The following is a 15,936-nucleotide window of genomic DNA, read 5'->3' on the forward strand; positions in this document are numbered from 1 at the left end:
ATGTCTCATGCTCCCTGAACCACTCTTTCACAATCTGAGCCCCATGAATCCTGGCATTGTCATCTTGGAATATGATCCATTGATGGAATAACCTGGTCATTCAGTATATTCAGGTAGTCAGCTGACCTCATTCTTTGGACACATAATGTTGCTGAACCTAGACCTGAGCAACTGCAGCAACCCCAGATCATAGCACTGCCCCCACAGGCTTGTACAGTAGACACTAGGCATGATGGGTGCATCACTTCATCTGCCTCTCTTCTTACCCTGATGCCCCCATCACTCTGGAACAGGGTAAATCTGGACTCATCAGACCACATGACCTTCTTCCATTGCTCCAGAGTCCAATCTTTATGCTCCCTAGCAAACTGAAGCCTTTTTCCAGTTAGCCTCACTGATTAGTGGTTTTCTTAAGGCTACACAGCTGTTCAGTCCCAATCTATTGAGTTCCCTTCACATTGTATGTGTGGAAATGTTCTTACTTTCACTATTAAACAGCCCTGAGTTCTACTGTTGTTTTTTTTTCCATTTGATTTCACCAAACGTTTAAGTGATCACAGATCACCATCAATCAGGATTTTCTTCCGACCACATTTCTTCCTGGAAGACGATGGTTCTCCACTATCCTTCCAGTTTTTAATAATGCGTTGGACAGTTCTTAACCCAGTTTTAGTAGTTTCTACAATCTCCTTAGATGTTTTCTCTGCTTGATGCATGCCAATGATTTGACCCTTCTCAAACAGACTAACATCTTCTCCACGACCACAGGATGTGTCTTTAGACATGGTTGTTTAAGAAATGAGAAGCTACTCATTGCATCAGTTGGGCTTAAATAATTAGTTGTCAGCTGAAAGATAATCACCAATGCAGTAATTATCCAATAGGAGACTCCTACCTGTTTGATTAGTTAAATCCGGGCAGTGTATAAATGCTGTTCTTAACATAACCTTTTCTAAATCAGCAAAGACTTCCCTGCAAACAAATCAAGGGTCTGTCCATGAAAGCATCCATTTTGGAAGTGGCTGCCAGAAGCGACTGACTGACTGCAGAGCATGGATATATCCACCAGGTGGCAGATATACAATATATGTTGTTAGCTGCAGTTTGACTAAATGTAATTATTAAAAGTTATCGAAAAATGCAATGACTAAAAATATTTTCATTTGAAGGCATAGACTAAATCCAGAATGGCTGTCGTAATTAACACTGGTTTGTTGGTGGTGCAGAGGTGCCATGCTAGCCATTAGCATTCATTAGCATCTGCTTTAGAGAGTCTTTGTTGAGAGTTGAGCTGCTGTCTTGTTGTTGTTGTCGTCTAAAAGCCAGCGTATCTTCTCTGTTGAGATGCTAGTGAACAGCGTTTGTGATGCTGTGTGCGTTCATTTTGGATCATCTTTGTTTAAAGAATTCACATTCTCCTTTTCGGCTCCAACTGCAGGCTGTATGTGTATTGTTGCAGACAGTCAGCTGCAGAGGAGACGTCAGATGATGTTTGGAAAAGGCTAGAAAGAAAATGAACAGCGAGATAATGCAAACAGTTGAGAGTAGGAATGAATAAAGGTAAACACATTCATTTTAAATTCTTTCATTAGGTTTGTTTTGGTGTTGCAGACAGTGCAGAACATTTCATTCCTCTGTGTGGGTTGGACACCAGACGTTTCAGTTCAGGGATGCTCTGATCTGATCTGTTTGCTTTAACGCCCGCGAAGCAGAAAATGGCACAAAATGGTGTTTGTGTCAAGAAGACGGACTTTGAAGGATTCTGAATGTCACCACGTTCCAACGTCTGCATCAACAGCAGCCACATTCACCGCGACAAGTGATGGGTTTCCTTTTTTTCTTTTTGGCTTCTTCCCAGAAACGAGTCAGAGTCATGTTCACTAAAAATAGAAACGCTGTCACATTTCAGACCCAGAAACGCTTCAGGGGAAAACCTTCCTCCTCCTCCTGCTGCTGCTGCTGATCCTGCACTTTACAACTTATCTTTCTAGATCTGTTTATCTGCTTCAGCCTGAGATTTAGAGATGCTGATTCTGGAGTCCAGACTGATCAGTTCTGGTTCTGTTGGTGAACACATCTTGATGTATTTATCTTGTGATTTGAACTGAACCAACAAAGTGTTTTCAGAGACCCATGCGCTGCCCTCCTTGGAAACCTCCAGTCTAAATGATTTGAAGCCAAGGAAGTTGTATAGTAGTTCTTCCTAGCTTCTTAGCCTCCCAGCTAACAGTTATTGTTCCTACCATAGCTACCCAGCTGTTGTTCTTCTTAGTTTCTGAGACTCCTAGCTAGTAGTTCTTCCTAGGTTCTCAACTAATAGCCCTTCCTAGCTTCTTAACCTCCCAGCTAACAGTAACTCTTCCCAGCTACCTAGCCTCCCAGCTAACAGTAGCTCTTCCGAGCTACCTAGCCTCCCAGCTAACAGTAGCTCTTCCGAGCTACCTAGCCTACTAGCTAACAGTAGCCCTTCCCAGCTACCTATCCTCACAGCTAACAGTAGCCCTTCCCAGCTACCTAGCCTTCCAGCTAACTCACAATAACAATGCTGCTTTGTCAAAAATGTTATGCTGCGAACCGGATGCCATGTTTCTAACAGCTGATCAGTGGTTGATTTAGTTTGTTGAGCCTCCTCTAATCTGATAAGCTTGATTTAAGACTAAACCTGAAATGCTTCTGATTATTTCCAGTAAGGTGTTCAAAGATTTAAGGGTGAAGTTGTGGACTGATCACATCCGTCCACTTCATTACCTGGAGCTTTCAGAGCTCCTGTCTGATCACATCTCCGTGGCGGCCGTCAGGCGTAATAGAAAAGCGAGGAGTCGTGTGTTGCAGTCAAACCTCGTTTCAAAGCCGTAATGCGTCTAAAATGTGATTTGCTCGGCGATGCTGCAGGCGCATGACAAAGAGGAGGTTAATGGCTTTGAAATGTCAGTCTGAGAGAGAGAGAGACGTTTATTTCAGATTAGAGTTTAAACCTTGAAGACTAAACGTTTCTTCCATGCACGATCCCGACAGGACTGTAAGACTGAAGCTTCCTCCTCCTGCAACAAACAATTTGAAACGATATGAGTCTCTTAAAAGTGCAAACTCCCTTTTTTTGTGTGTCCTTCAGGTTGTCACAGCTTTTCATTTCCAGGTCGTTAACTGCTGCTGTTTTCAGATGTAGGTTCGTCAGACTGCGCCGCGCTCATTTATCTTTTATCGTGTTGTTTTATCAGCTCTATGAAGACGTGCCGTAAAACCTCCTTTAACTTCATCTTTAACCCTTACACTGATATACAGGCCTGGTAATAAACCCAGAGGAAGAAAGAAAGTACTGACTGAGTCCTGATTGTTTCCAGGTGTGCTGGTGGTGAACGTGACGTGGAGGAAGAGAACCTACGTCGGGACTCTGCTGGACTGCACCAAACATGACTGGGCTCCTCCGAGGTAACGTCAACTTTTACTTTTTATTCTCATGTCGATGCATCGCACTGCACAAGGCCTCGAACGACAGGATTCAGGAAGTGATGTGTATTTTTAAAAGATAATCTATCGGCTGCCTCTCTGTCGACATCAGGGAGGCAGCCATCTTGTTTGAATAACCTTTATTGAGCTGCTTTCTGACACTGTGTGGTCTAACTTTAACGCCAATCAAACCTCCGACGTCAGTGAATAAAATTAAAACCAGTGACATGTTAAACTGAGACGATTCTGTCAGAGAAATGCAGAAATTCTGACATTAGACAGAAAGAAAGAAAGGAAGGAGGAAAGAAAGCAAGGATGAAAGAAAGAAAGGAGGAAAGAGAAAGAAAGGAGGAAAAAGAGAAAGAAAGGAGTAGAGAGAGAAAGAAAGAAAGAAAGAAAGAAAGAAAGAAAGAAAGAAAAAGCAAGGAGGAAAGACAGGAAGAGAGACAGAAAGAAAGAAAGAAAGAAAGGAGGAAAGAGAAAGAAAGAAAAAGCGAGGAGGAAGAGAGACAGAACGAGAGATAGTGAGAGAGAGAAAGCAATATAAATGAAAGAATGAATAAAAGGAAAATCAAAGAAAGAAAAAAGAAGGAAAGATGGAAAGACTTAGAGAGAAAGAAAGAATCAAAGATAAAACGAAAAAATATGAAAAAATACAGAGAATGAAAGGAAGAACGAAAGAAAAAGAGAATGAATGAAAGGGAAAGAAAGAAGAAAATAGAACGAAGAAAGAAAGAATGAAAGAGAATGAAGCAAATAAAGAGAAAAGAAAGAAAGAATGAGAGAAATAAAAAAATAAGGACAAAGAAAGAAGGACAGGTCCGTCTGAACAGTGTCAGGTCTGGTTCTTCCTGTTCGATGCATCATGTTTAACCAGGTTATTGTTCATGATGATTGTTTATTGGATTAACTGAACAGAGCCTCTTTATTTCTTCAAACGCTGTTAAAGTGATTCAGATAAATAATAATAATAAACCAACTGTGGGCTGTCGCTGGTTGTTTCCATCCCAACGGATGCTGAGTGCTTTTTGTAATTGCTAAGTGGAAAATGTGACCGTCGCTCCTCACTCGGCTGAAACCTCTCAATTATTGCTCCTGAATGTAAATGATTGTTGTCATGACGATTACAGCTTCATCTCAGAAACCAGGGGACGACTAAATTGCTTTTTTTTTCTCTCTCTCTTTTTCATTTGGACTCTGACGTTTGAATGTGTCTTCATTATATAATTCATCAGAATAAAACGCTTCCACTGTGATGCCTCACATTTGTGGATAAAAATACATTTCAGATTATTAACGGCGGGAAAGCATCAAAACAAACATCCTTGAAATGTCAGAGGAAATGTGCAAAATTTCACTTCCAGCTGCTTCGGTGACATTCAGAAAAAAGCAATTAGAAACATCACAGGAAGTGTTAGATCTGATCTTTATAAAATCACAGAGATGGAGGAGAAAGTCTGAAACATTAATAAGGTGCTTAATACTGGAAACTTTCCAAGGTCGGGATTTATCCTCTGAGTCCTGATAGAATGCAATGGAAAACACAGAAAGAAAGAAAGAAAGAAAGAAAGAACAAGAAAAAGAAAGAAAGAAAGAAAGGAAAAGAATGAAAGAAAGAAAGAACACGAAAAAGAATGAAAGAAAGAAAGAACACGAAAAAGAAAGAAAGAACAAGAAAAAGAATGAAAGAAAGAAAGAACAAGAAAAAGAATGAAAGAAAGAAAGAAAGAAAGAAAGAACAAGAAAAAGAATGAAAGAAAGAAAGAACAAGGAAAAGAATGAAAGAAAGAAAGAAAGAAAGAACAAGAAAAAGAATGAAAGAAAGAAAGAAAGAACAAGAAAAAGAATGAAAGAAAGAACAAGAAAAAGAATGAAAGAAAGAACAAGAAAGAAAGAACAAGAAAAAGAATGAAAGAACGAAAGAAAGTAGGAAAGTAAGTAAGATTGAAAGAAAGAAAGAGAGCCTGAAAGAAATAAAAGAACGAAAGAAAGAGAGAGAGATGAAGAAGGATGGTTTTTATTTTTCTGTGATGGAGTCATAAATTAATGGTCCAGCCTCTAACCAGGGTTTTTAATATCACTCAAAGATTTGGTGGTAGACGTCATCAGCTGACTTCAAAGCTGAAGACATGTCCCTGATGTCTGACTGGAAAGGTTCACAGGAGGCTGCACAGAAATCCAGAAATCTGGTCTCTGATGGTTGGGTTCAGGTTGGGTTCAGGTTGGGTTCAGGTTCAGGGTGACCACGGGAACAAAGACAAAAGAAAAATACTCTTGTTTTTATCAACACATATGAAACAACACGAAAGACAGGATGAGAGAAAAAAAGGTTAATAAGGGAATAAGAGTAGGATGGAAAGAAAGAAAGAGGAATCCCCTTCTAAGTTGTCTCTCCTTCTTCCTGTCCAGGTTTTGTGAGTCTCCGTCCAGTGACCCCGAGCTTCCCGGGGGCCGGGGCCGTGGGAAGAGGATGCGGATGGCCATGGCCGAGCGTTCCTGTGTTGATCCGACCCCCACTGCCAAAGTCAGGGGCCTGTCCCAGCACAGGAGCCGTGGAGGCGGTGTGGCCGGAACCGCCGCCTCCATCCACAGCAAGGGACGGAGAGGCAGCCTCAACCTCATCAACAGCAACTGCAGGGCGCCTCCTTCTTTCTTCACGGTGGAGGAGGTGAAGCCTCCCAACAGCGCCTCCTCTCTCTCCTCCGGGAAGCGAAAGAACAAACCGCCGGCCGACCTGGACCTCAGACTGGTCTCCTCGGACGACGTCAAAAATGGGAACGGGAAGAGGATTCGAGCCAAGTCCCGCAGCGCTCCGTCCACGCCGCAGGGCAAATCAGACCCCTCGTTCATGGATCCAGGAGGAGGTTGCGCCTCCTCACCGCCTCCGCCGCCCATCCTCATCGACTGCCCCCATCCAAACTGCACTAAACGCTACAAGCACATCAACGGGCTGCGCTACCACCAGACGCATGCACACCTGGAGGCCGAGGAGCCGAGGAAGCCGGAGCTGGAGCCCATGAAGGACGGGGAGAGCGAGGAACGGCTTTCGGACTGTGAGGACGGCATCGGCACCATGGCGTTTGACCTCTCGGAGACAAACAACGGCACTAATGCCAACAGCTCCTCAAAGAAACCTGCTCCTCTGTACAAGGTGACCACAGTGGGGTCTCCCAAGAACAGACGACTCCTCCTCAGCACCGACCACAGCCCCACAACCAACTCCAAAACCAGAAGAACCTCACTGCTAAAAGATGGCCTGATCGACGACCTCAGCAATCTGCCCATCATCTCCAACATGACGGTGGTTCTGGAGAACTGCATGGTCCCAGACAGGAACTCCTCGGTAGAGATGCCCAAACTGGAAGCCGAGGGTTTGATCGAAAAGAAGGGCGGCGCCTGCGATAAGGGCAAGAAGGCCAACGGGAAGGTGGAGAAGCTGTGTAAGTCCCGGACCAACCGGCCGATCGCTCCTGCCCCTGCTCCACCCAAATTGATCGCCATACCCAACACGGCGTATCCGACCGCCACGGCTGATTCTGTCACGTCGCAGTCTCCCATGGCCGCCGTGGGCCTGACGAGCAAGAGCCTCCCCCTGAAACCCATCAAACCAAAGCTGAGCATCGTCGTGGAGCCGAGCCTCATGAAAGCCACGCTGGTTCCCTGCAGCAAGGAGACCAGGAAGAAGGAAAAACGGAAGCTGAAGGACAAACACAACAAAGACGCACCGACCAGGACGCCCAACGGCGATGGCGGCGCAGTCAAAATGGAGGACGTTGGGTCTAAAATGTGCGTGAAGGAAATTTCCGGGAGCCTTCTGAAGGAGCACCTCAGTAAACAGGATGTGATGAACGGACTCACGGAGAGCCAGGAGAGCAGGATGGCCAGCATCCGCGCCGAGGCCGACAAGGTCTACACCTTCACCGACAACGCCCCGAGCCCCTCCATCGGCGGTTCGTCGCGGCTCGATGCTAGTGGTGGTTGCCTGGCGACGGGAGACGGCAGCAGCAAGAACAACAGCCCCGCCTACTCTGACATCTCGGACGCCGGCGACGACGGCGGATCCTCCGAATGCCGCTCGGACGGGCTCAGACCCAAGTCTGGTTCCTCCGCTTCCTCTGAGGTGAGCTCCACCAGCAGTAGCCACGGCAACGCTGGTAAAACCCCTCCCACGGTGCCCGCCCCTTTATCAAAAGACCCCCAGTCCCCGTACTACCACGGCTACGAGCCCTACTACCTGCAGGGGTACATGCAGTCTGACCGGCAAAACAGCAGCAGCGTTGCTTTCCACAAAACCAACGCCCACGACGGCAAAGGGAAGGACAGAAAAGAGGAAATGAAAGAGGACGATAAAAACTCCTCACACGAGTTCTCGGACTCTAAGAAAGGCGACGGCCCGCCTCAGTCTCAGCTCCAGCTGGCGATGAGTCAAACCCAGACAGCTTTGGCCCAGTCGCTTTACTACGGCCAGTACTCCCGAGGACTTTACATGGACCAGAAGCTGCTACTGGCGTCTAAGTGCTGCGACCAGACACCCAGCAGCGCCAAGCAGAGGGGACAGGGGGTGAGAGACAGTGAGGACGTCAAACACATGGTCGGTAAAGGTCCGGACGGCGCCAAAGGCTGCTGTCCCAAACCCGTCCTGTCCTACGTGGAGATGAGTGACAGAGGAGAAAGGGCGATGAAGGCGGTGCACGGCAGCCTGGTGGACCAGCACCAGGTCTCAATGAAAGACTGCGATGACATCAAGTCGCCCTCCTCTTCCTCGTCTTCGTCCCTCCACAACCCAAACAGTCAGACAGATCTGGACTCAAATGTTTCCTTTTCCAGTGTAAGTTTCTCCCTCTGTCTATAACCTGCCGCCGCCGCCGCTGATGGTGTTGTTGGTGTTGCTTTAATGAGTGTCACAAAGAGATTAACCGCACGCTGTGTACAGAACCCATAGGTGCTAATAACAAAGACCGGGAGGCTGCTTCCGTGGCGCTGTAGCTCCACTCTGACATGCTACGTCAGTGGTTGAGATCATTTAGTTGCTGTAAAGAAACAAAAGAAACCCTTTCTTATATGTACATAAGTTTTGGTTTTGATATGAGCTGCTTTTTCAGGACGATGCTTGTACAGATTTTTACCCATGTCATCCCACGATGCAGTTAACCGCTAACTCTAGCCATGCCGGGTCATGTCAAGAGGTTGTGTGAGACGAATGAAAGCTGTAACAGACGAGGTTTGGCCTAAGTTCTCATCGTGTGTGAGCTTGAGTCGTGTCGTTTGAGAGGGACGGCGCTCACGTCCCACTTCTGAATGGCCGCCTGCTGTTGAAAAACGTCGTCATCCTCCATCAGCATCACATCCCAGAGCCAGTGATAGATGCTCTGTCTATGGCTCTGTTCACACGAGTGCACAGTGTTTCCTCTATAGTGATTCAGCAGCGGTGGGCCGCCGGCCGCAAGAAATTCTCCACCCTGCTAAAAAGAAAACATTAGCATTAGCATGGCTTTCCCTTCAAAATAAAGAAAACAAAAACATTTAGGCTTATAGAAATAAAAAGGAGTTTAGTTTAAGCCCTGCAACTGGCCATATAAGCAAAAACTGGGACCGAGACGTGGACTGAAGTTGAGCTTACCCCCACCACTGTTAACAAAGAATTATAGGGGAAACACTGCAACTAGCACCAACACTTGTCCCCATCGATCTAGCCCTCAGACGGCCCGGCCTGGGCTCACCGCCTCGCTCACAGCAAATACTCAGAGCTACAGAGTCAACACGGGGAGGAGGCAGAGGAGGGTGAAGCAGACAGTGGAAAAGACTGGGGAGCTACCGTGGAGCCTGCCGGGGCCAAGATGACCTCGGGAGGGGATAGAGGAGGAGGTGTAGGTGCAGATTCTAAAAAACCCAGGGTGCACGGATCCCACGATGTCCCGCCCGCCATCGACGCGGAGGATTCAGACAGGCTGGAAGGGCTGGAGGATCCGAGCCAGGAGCCGATGGGAGGGTTCTCCGAGGAGTCCCAGAGCGCTCGGGCGGCGGTTTCTCCTCCAATTACCCCTCAGCAGCCCTACATCCAGTACCAGCACGCCTCCTATCAGCCCTACTTAGCCATGTGTGAGGGCGGCGGGGGCTCCTACAGAGGGGTGTCCCCAACCTTGGTCCACAATTACCCAGGTAAGAAAGTCTGGAATGATGACAGGTTAACGTGGCTTAGCACAAAGACTGGAAACAGAAAGACAGCTAAAGCGTCATGTGTCAGTTACTATGTTTGCAAGTTGCTCAAGCTCCCTGCAGCTTAAAAGAACAGAAATTATCTACGGGGAATGATTTCCTGATGATATCTTCACCCGTGTGTGCCAGATGTAGTCGTTAAATACAGTAGACCTTTATGAGTAATATCATTGTCCGTCAAGGTCCTCAGTCATCCAGGTGACGGTATCACCAAAAAACAAAACTGAAACAAAGACAACTTGATTTGTAGAGTTCCTTGAAGACTTTTCGTCGCTCATCCAGGATTATTTAGGACTGAAGACATGGATGAAACGTCTTCAAGAAACCCTACAAATCCAGTTTCTCTTGTTTCAACGTCTTCTTCTTTTAATAGGAACGTCTACAAGTGTTGAGCACCTGAAAATCGCAAGACTAGAGTTTGTTAACAACCAGATACTTGTTGTGGTCCAGTCTTCCTTCCCCAGAATGATACTCTCAGACTACCAGATCTGAAGAAGCTAATTCTTGGATGAGTGGCGAAACATCTTCCAGAAACCCGACAAGATTCCAGTTGCTCTTGTTTCGGCTTGGATCATACCGTGATTTTGTAAACTGAACGTGTGCATATTTCTCTGTCCTTGTGTTGCCTATGTGTGCCTCCAGGTTTCCACTACCCTCTGTACGGTAAGACGGCGGGTAGGGAGGAGTCCGAGGTCACTCCGCCCGGCAGAGGAGGAGCGGTGAGCGGCAAGCAGAGCGGCGACTCGTCCTCGTCCACGGCCATGGAGCTGCTGCAGCAGCAGAGCCATCAGTACCACGGGAAATCACCAGCTGTAAGAGACACAACTCTGACGTCTTCCACACACACAAAAACATCATGGAAGAATTAAAAGGGTTAAAAGTTAATGCTTGACATTGTAAACAGCTGTAACTTAACTAATCAAACAGGTAGGAGCCTCCTATTGGATAATTACTGCATGGGTGATTATCTTTCAGCTGACAACAAGTTATTTAAGCCCAACTGATGCAATGAGTAGCTTCTCATTTCTTCAACAACCATGTCTAAAGACACATCCTGTGGTCGTGGAGAAGATGTTAGTCTGTTTGAGAAGGGTCAAATCATTGGCATGCATCAAGCAGAGAAAACATCTAAGGAGATTGTAGAAACTACTAAAACTGGGTTAAGAACTGTCCAAGGCATTATTAAAAACTGGAAGGATAGTGGAGAACCATCGTCTTAGAGGAAGAAATGTGGTGTAGCCTTAAGAAAACCACTAATCAGTGAGGCTAACCGGAAAAACAAGGCTTCAATTTGTTAGGGAGCATAAAGATTTGGACTCTGGAGCAATGGAAGAAGGTCATGTGGTCTGATGAGTCCAGATTTACCCTGTTCCAGAGTGATGGGGGCATCAGGGTAAGAAGAGAGGCAGATGAAGTGATGCACCCATCATGCCTAGTGTCTACTGTACAAGCCTGTGGGGGCAGTGCTATGATCTGGGGTTGCTGCAGTTTAAAACTAATCATTAGTCGTCAAGGTGAGAAGTAGAAACTAAAACATTAGAGCTCTCAAATTAAAATGGCAGCTGGTATGAATTTAAATTGATCTTAACTTGGAAATGTGAGTTAATTAGACAATAAAATGAGTTTTCTTCAGTGGAGGATGTGACCTAATAAGTTGTTTTAATTTAATAAGTGATTATTAGTTATAACTTACAGCTTTTTGAGTTGAACCACAAGTTTACTCACATTTTTAAGGCACTTGAAAAGTTTTATAGTGTACAAACTACAAGTCAACGCACTTTTGAATAATCAAACAGATTTTAATGAACAGAACTGATTTTATTTCACTGCAAACCAGAGGAACGACTGAGTAACTGTCCATTAACTTTAAGGTATTTTAACCTCAGTAGAACTACGACCTCATCCTCCAGTATAAATCATCCAACCATCTCTAACATTATTTAAACTAAAGCTGAACACCAGAACCTTCCTGGGAGCAGATTTAGTGCAGGACTGTTACATTAGAATGCATTCACTAGTGTACCTAATGAACTGGCGGGTGAGTGTATTTTAAAGCTATTTAATGCAGCTACACACTGAACATCCAAAGAGTGTGACCATGTCCAGCAGCATGAATCCATTCATGTGTATATTATGTGTGTGTTTGTGTGAACGCAGCCTGGAGAGAAGGGTTCACCTGAGGGAGAGCGAGAGGCGGAGCGAGAGAGGAACCACCTGTCGTTCGCCCGACACCTCCACACGCACCATCACACACACCTGGGCATGAGCTACAACCTGATGTCAGGACAGTACGACATCTACCAAGGTATCACGCTTCCACCTGTAGAGTGATGCTCAGAGTTTTCTGTAAGGTTTTCTTTTGTTGGTGTGATTGTGTCTCTGCGTTCCTTTAGGGTTGAGTTCCAGGTCGCTGGTCTCCAGTCAGCAGGTGTCAGGACACTCCTCAACTGGTACGTTTGCAAACTTTTGATAATAAGTTTGACAGGAAACGCTGATCTCCTAATAATAACTGTGCTGATGTTGCTGGTTTCATCTCTGGTTACTGGAATAAATCCGTTCTCACTGAGCATCTGTCTGCTCCACGTTTGAGGAGTTTCCAGGAGGAACAGAAACATGGAGGTAGAAAAACAAGAGGAACCAAGATGGAATCAATGTGGACAGAGACAATGGAGACGTGGAGACATCTTCGTCGTCTTCTAAAACTCTAGACATTGAGGACTTGAGGAGGACAAGGAGGAGGACAAGGAGGAGGACAAGGAGGAGGACATGGAGGATGACATGGAGGAGGAGGACATGGAGGAGGAACAATACTTCATCTTCTTCTCTGCCTTTCTTCTAATCATCCACCTTTCCTGTTCTTGTCTCCTCCTACTACTTTTCCTCATCGTTCTCCTTGCACTGATTTCTTCTCCTCCTCCTTTTCCAGTTTCATTTAGTTCTCCTCCTCCTCCTCCTTCAGTTCTGTCTCCACCTTTTTAGCTTCAGTCAGGTTTATTTTTCTGATCTTTTGCTACAGCAGGTTTGGAGACATTCTTAGTAAATAACAATCTTTTATTCAGTCTGTTCTAAAACTTTTCCAGACTAACTTTCAGACGAGAGCGGTGTCCTCTTTTAGGGGCAAAACCTGCAGCACAATCATTCCCATTTTGACTATAATACTGACAAAACAGCTTTAGTAATACATTTATTTTTAAGTTCACAGGGATGTGGTCACTACAACAGCTGAACAAATGTACAATCCCTAAGGTTAGCCTTAGAACCTAGTTTAGTAGCAGACAGACGTGGGTTGTTTCCAATCTCAGCTTCTGAATCTACATTTGCAAGACGTCAGAATAAAGTCAGACAGAAAACGTCAGACCTGGCTCGACTTGGAAAAGCTGATCGTAGACTTAGATGTTAATCACAAACAAGGGGAATTGTTTGGTCACAGTAGCACATATAAGAAAACACTCTTGAGAACCACAAGTAAAAAGAAAAAGTTTACAAAATAAAATAAAGGGTGGAACAGTGGTGTCCTGTAGCGTTCACTGTGGGAGTGGAGCTGGATCAATCCCTCCACTGTCCCTCTATAGTCTGGTGGAGTGGATGAGATGGATTGTCCATGATGGAGAGACGTTTGTCCAGTGTCCTCCTGTGACTCACTGAGACAAACGTCTCCAACTCACTGCTAATAACACGTCCAGGCTTTCAGATCAACCTGTCAATTCTGCTGATCCTTTCTGCTGGTTCTACTAGAGTCTACTCAGGTCCTTCTTGTCCACAGCATCACCGTTGTCCCTCCTGTCCACTCTGCTGTTCACAGATCTTTATCTCGTCTTCTGGTTTAGTGTGAATCCTGCATACACAGATGTCCCGAATGTGCCTGAAACCTCCATGTCTTTATGTCCTGTGTCTCCACAGACAGCGAAGGGAAGAAGTAGGACCATGTGACCACGTCTCACATGAGGAGCAGCAGATTTATCAGACATCAATTCCATGGTGTTGAATAAGCTTCGCCTCGCTGAGAGGCAGAGAACAGACAAAAAAAAAAGAAAAAAAAACTAAATAAAACTTTCGTTTCTTACTAATGAGGACCATTAGTTTTATAAGTCATCACAGAGGAGCAGATGGGACGACAGACGGGACGGAGAGCAGGACCGGGACCTCTCTGACGGAGGAACACATCCACAACCACTGACGTCTGAAGCTTTGAGTTTTGCAGAGTTTTAAGAGAAGCAGGCGGCCGTGGTGTTCAACTTTATAAAATGCACATTTATGGTAGTGTATTATGATGACGATATGACTGAATGTACTGATGATGACTATCCCAATAATGTGGATTGTTTTTTGTTGTTTTTAAACTCCCAATGGTGGGGGCAGAAACGACACTAGGAAGCTAAAAAGTATATTCTTATCCTTATTATTCTCATTCTGATTATTGAAGTGGTCCTCCTCCCTCCATAGTGCTCACGCTACATTTGTATTACTAACCTGTACTTGAGCGTAACCATGTTGATTGTATTGTCTTTATGTGAGAGTAAACCTTCACATCGACCTGCCCAGTGCCATGTAGGAGCCCAGTGGTGTATATATCCTGTACAGATTCATGGCAGAGCACTAACATGCTTTATTGTACACTATGTCGATCTCCATCAGCCATGCAGGGGAGCAGAGGGCCCGAGCGGGGGGCGACCGGCGGCGTCACTGTTTAGCACATGTCGACATTTGAAGTCTCAGCCCCAGTTTGTACCGCGTCTTATTATTATTGGACCAAAACGTCTCAACGAGGTCTGGATGACAGAACAAGTTCCAAGCCCACAGTTTTGTTGCTCTAGAGCAGAGGGGGTCTAACGGATCTCAACGGGGTCGGACCAGTAACACAACAGTGTGCTAACCTACAAATAACAACAACTCCAAATGTTTCCCTTTGTTTTAGTGCAAAATAAGTTCATTATGAAAGTTTTTGCACTTTGCAAATCCATCCCACGGTCCAGATTAGACCCTCTGGAAGTCGGCTTTTGAAATGATTACACACCAGCAAAGATCTGATCATCTCAGCAGCGTCTAAATGAATTTACTTCCAACTAAATGTCTCGTATTTAAGTCCAGATGACTCTTTTTGGCTCTGGCTGCGTCAGGCTGGGATGCATTGGGTTTAAATTTGGTGCAGATATCACTCACATGTCTCTGACGAAGAATCAAAGTAATCTGAAATGTGTCCGTGGTCAGATCAATGGGTTTGGGCTGATTCTGTATGTAGCTCAGCGTGCATCTCTTTGCTAAATCAAGCATTCGCACAGCGGCAGTCTGACGGAGCTGCAGCTTGTAGTATTTTTTGCAAAAACAACTGTTCCGTAACTAGTTTGTTTGCAAAAATGTGCATCTTCTTGTTAAAACTCTCTGACCAGCTCCTTCTGTCTACATTAGCTAGCTAGCTCATTAGAGGTACCAGCAGTGAAACACATTTTAAGTTGTGTAAAAAAACAGCTTAGCGTTCAAGTCGTGACACTTCTGCCACAGAGGCTAACAGTTAGCGACGTAATGAGCAAATAATTTAATGTAGGACATGTACATGACTCCAAAAACGTCCAGTGACTGGCTAGGTTGCTAGCTTGCTAGTAAAAAATATTTAGCTACAGTTTACTGACCCAAGTGTTTTCCAGTTTCTTATATTTAAAAAGGATAATTTCAACGCTCAACATCTTGGCAACAGGATCTAAATCTGACCATTTAACGAACAAAAACATTTTTTCATTTCCTGCATTAAGTTACTCACTCGTTAGCTCGCTAAAGCGGTAACCACGTCAGTAAAAGCCAGGAATTTTTTCGAAATTTTGCATCAACGCGTTGGAGTTTGCATGTTCTCCCTGTGTCTGCATGGGTTCTCTCCAGGTTCTCCAGCTTCCTCCCACCGTCCAAAGACATGCTGGTTAGGTTCATTGGTGATTCTAAATTGGCCGTAGGTGTGAGTGTCTCTCTGTGTTAGCCCTGAGATAGACTGGAGACCTGTCCAGGGTGGACCCCCCCTCTAGACCAATGACAGCTGAGATAGACCCTTCACATAACAAGAGGTTACAGAAGATGAATGAATGAATGAATGTTTGGAGGAGCTAAATCTGTCCATTGAACAAACAAACATCTGTTACTTGCTCGTTAGCTCGCTGACTGTAAGTTTCCTAGCAGCGACGTTCTCACGACTCACGGCTGATGTTAACGCTTAAACATTAAACATCCATTATGACGCGTGCCATGACCGAACCACGAATGCATGAGTTAAATTTGAAGTTCAGCAAT

General features: G+C 45.2%; 1 protein-coding gene across 1 annotated transcript in view; it reads left to right on the plus strand.

Moving 5' to 3' along the window:
• Window positions 1-14,207, plus strand: part of znf608 (zinc finger protein 608) — a gene marked incomplete at its 5' end in the record, with an annotated part of 38,020 nt that extends 23,813 nt beyond the window's left edge. The window contains 7 exon segments of the mRNA XM_084552106.1: window positions 3,342-3,429; window positions 5,857-8,275; window positions 9,141-9,606; window positions 10,306-10,475; window positions 11,821-11,968; window positions 12,057-12,113; window positions 13,564-14,207. Coding sequence (XP_084408232.1) covers window positions 3,342-3,429; window positions 5,857-8,275; window positions 9,141-9,606; window positions 10,306-10,475; window positions 11,821-11,968; window positions 12,057-12,113; window positions 13,564-13,583 — 3,368 coding nt within the window. The 3' untranslated portion in view covers window positions 13,584-14,207.
• Between the last annotated feature and the right edge of the window lie 1,729 nt (window positions 14,208-15,936).

This window comes from Chelon labrosus (genome assembly GCF_963514085.1).
Source record: "Chelon labrosus genome assembly, chromosome: 9".
NCBI classification, from domain to species: Eukaryota; Metazoa; Chordata; class Actinopteri; order Mugiliformes; family Mugilidae; genus Chelon; species Chelon labrosus.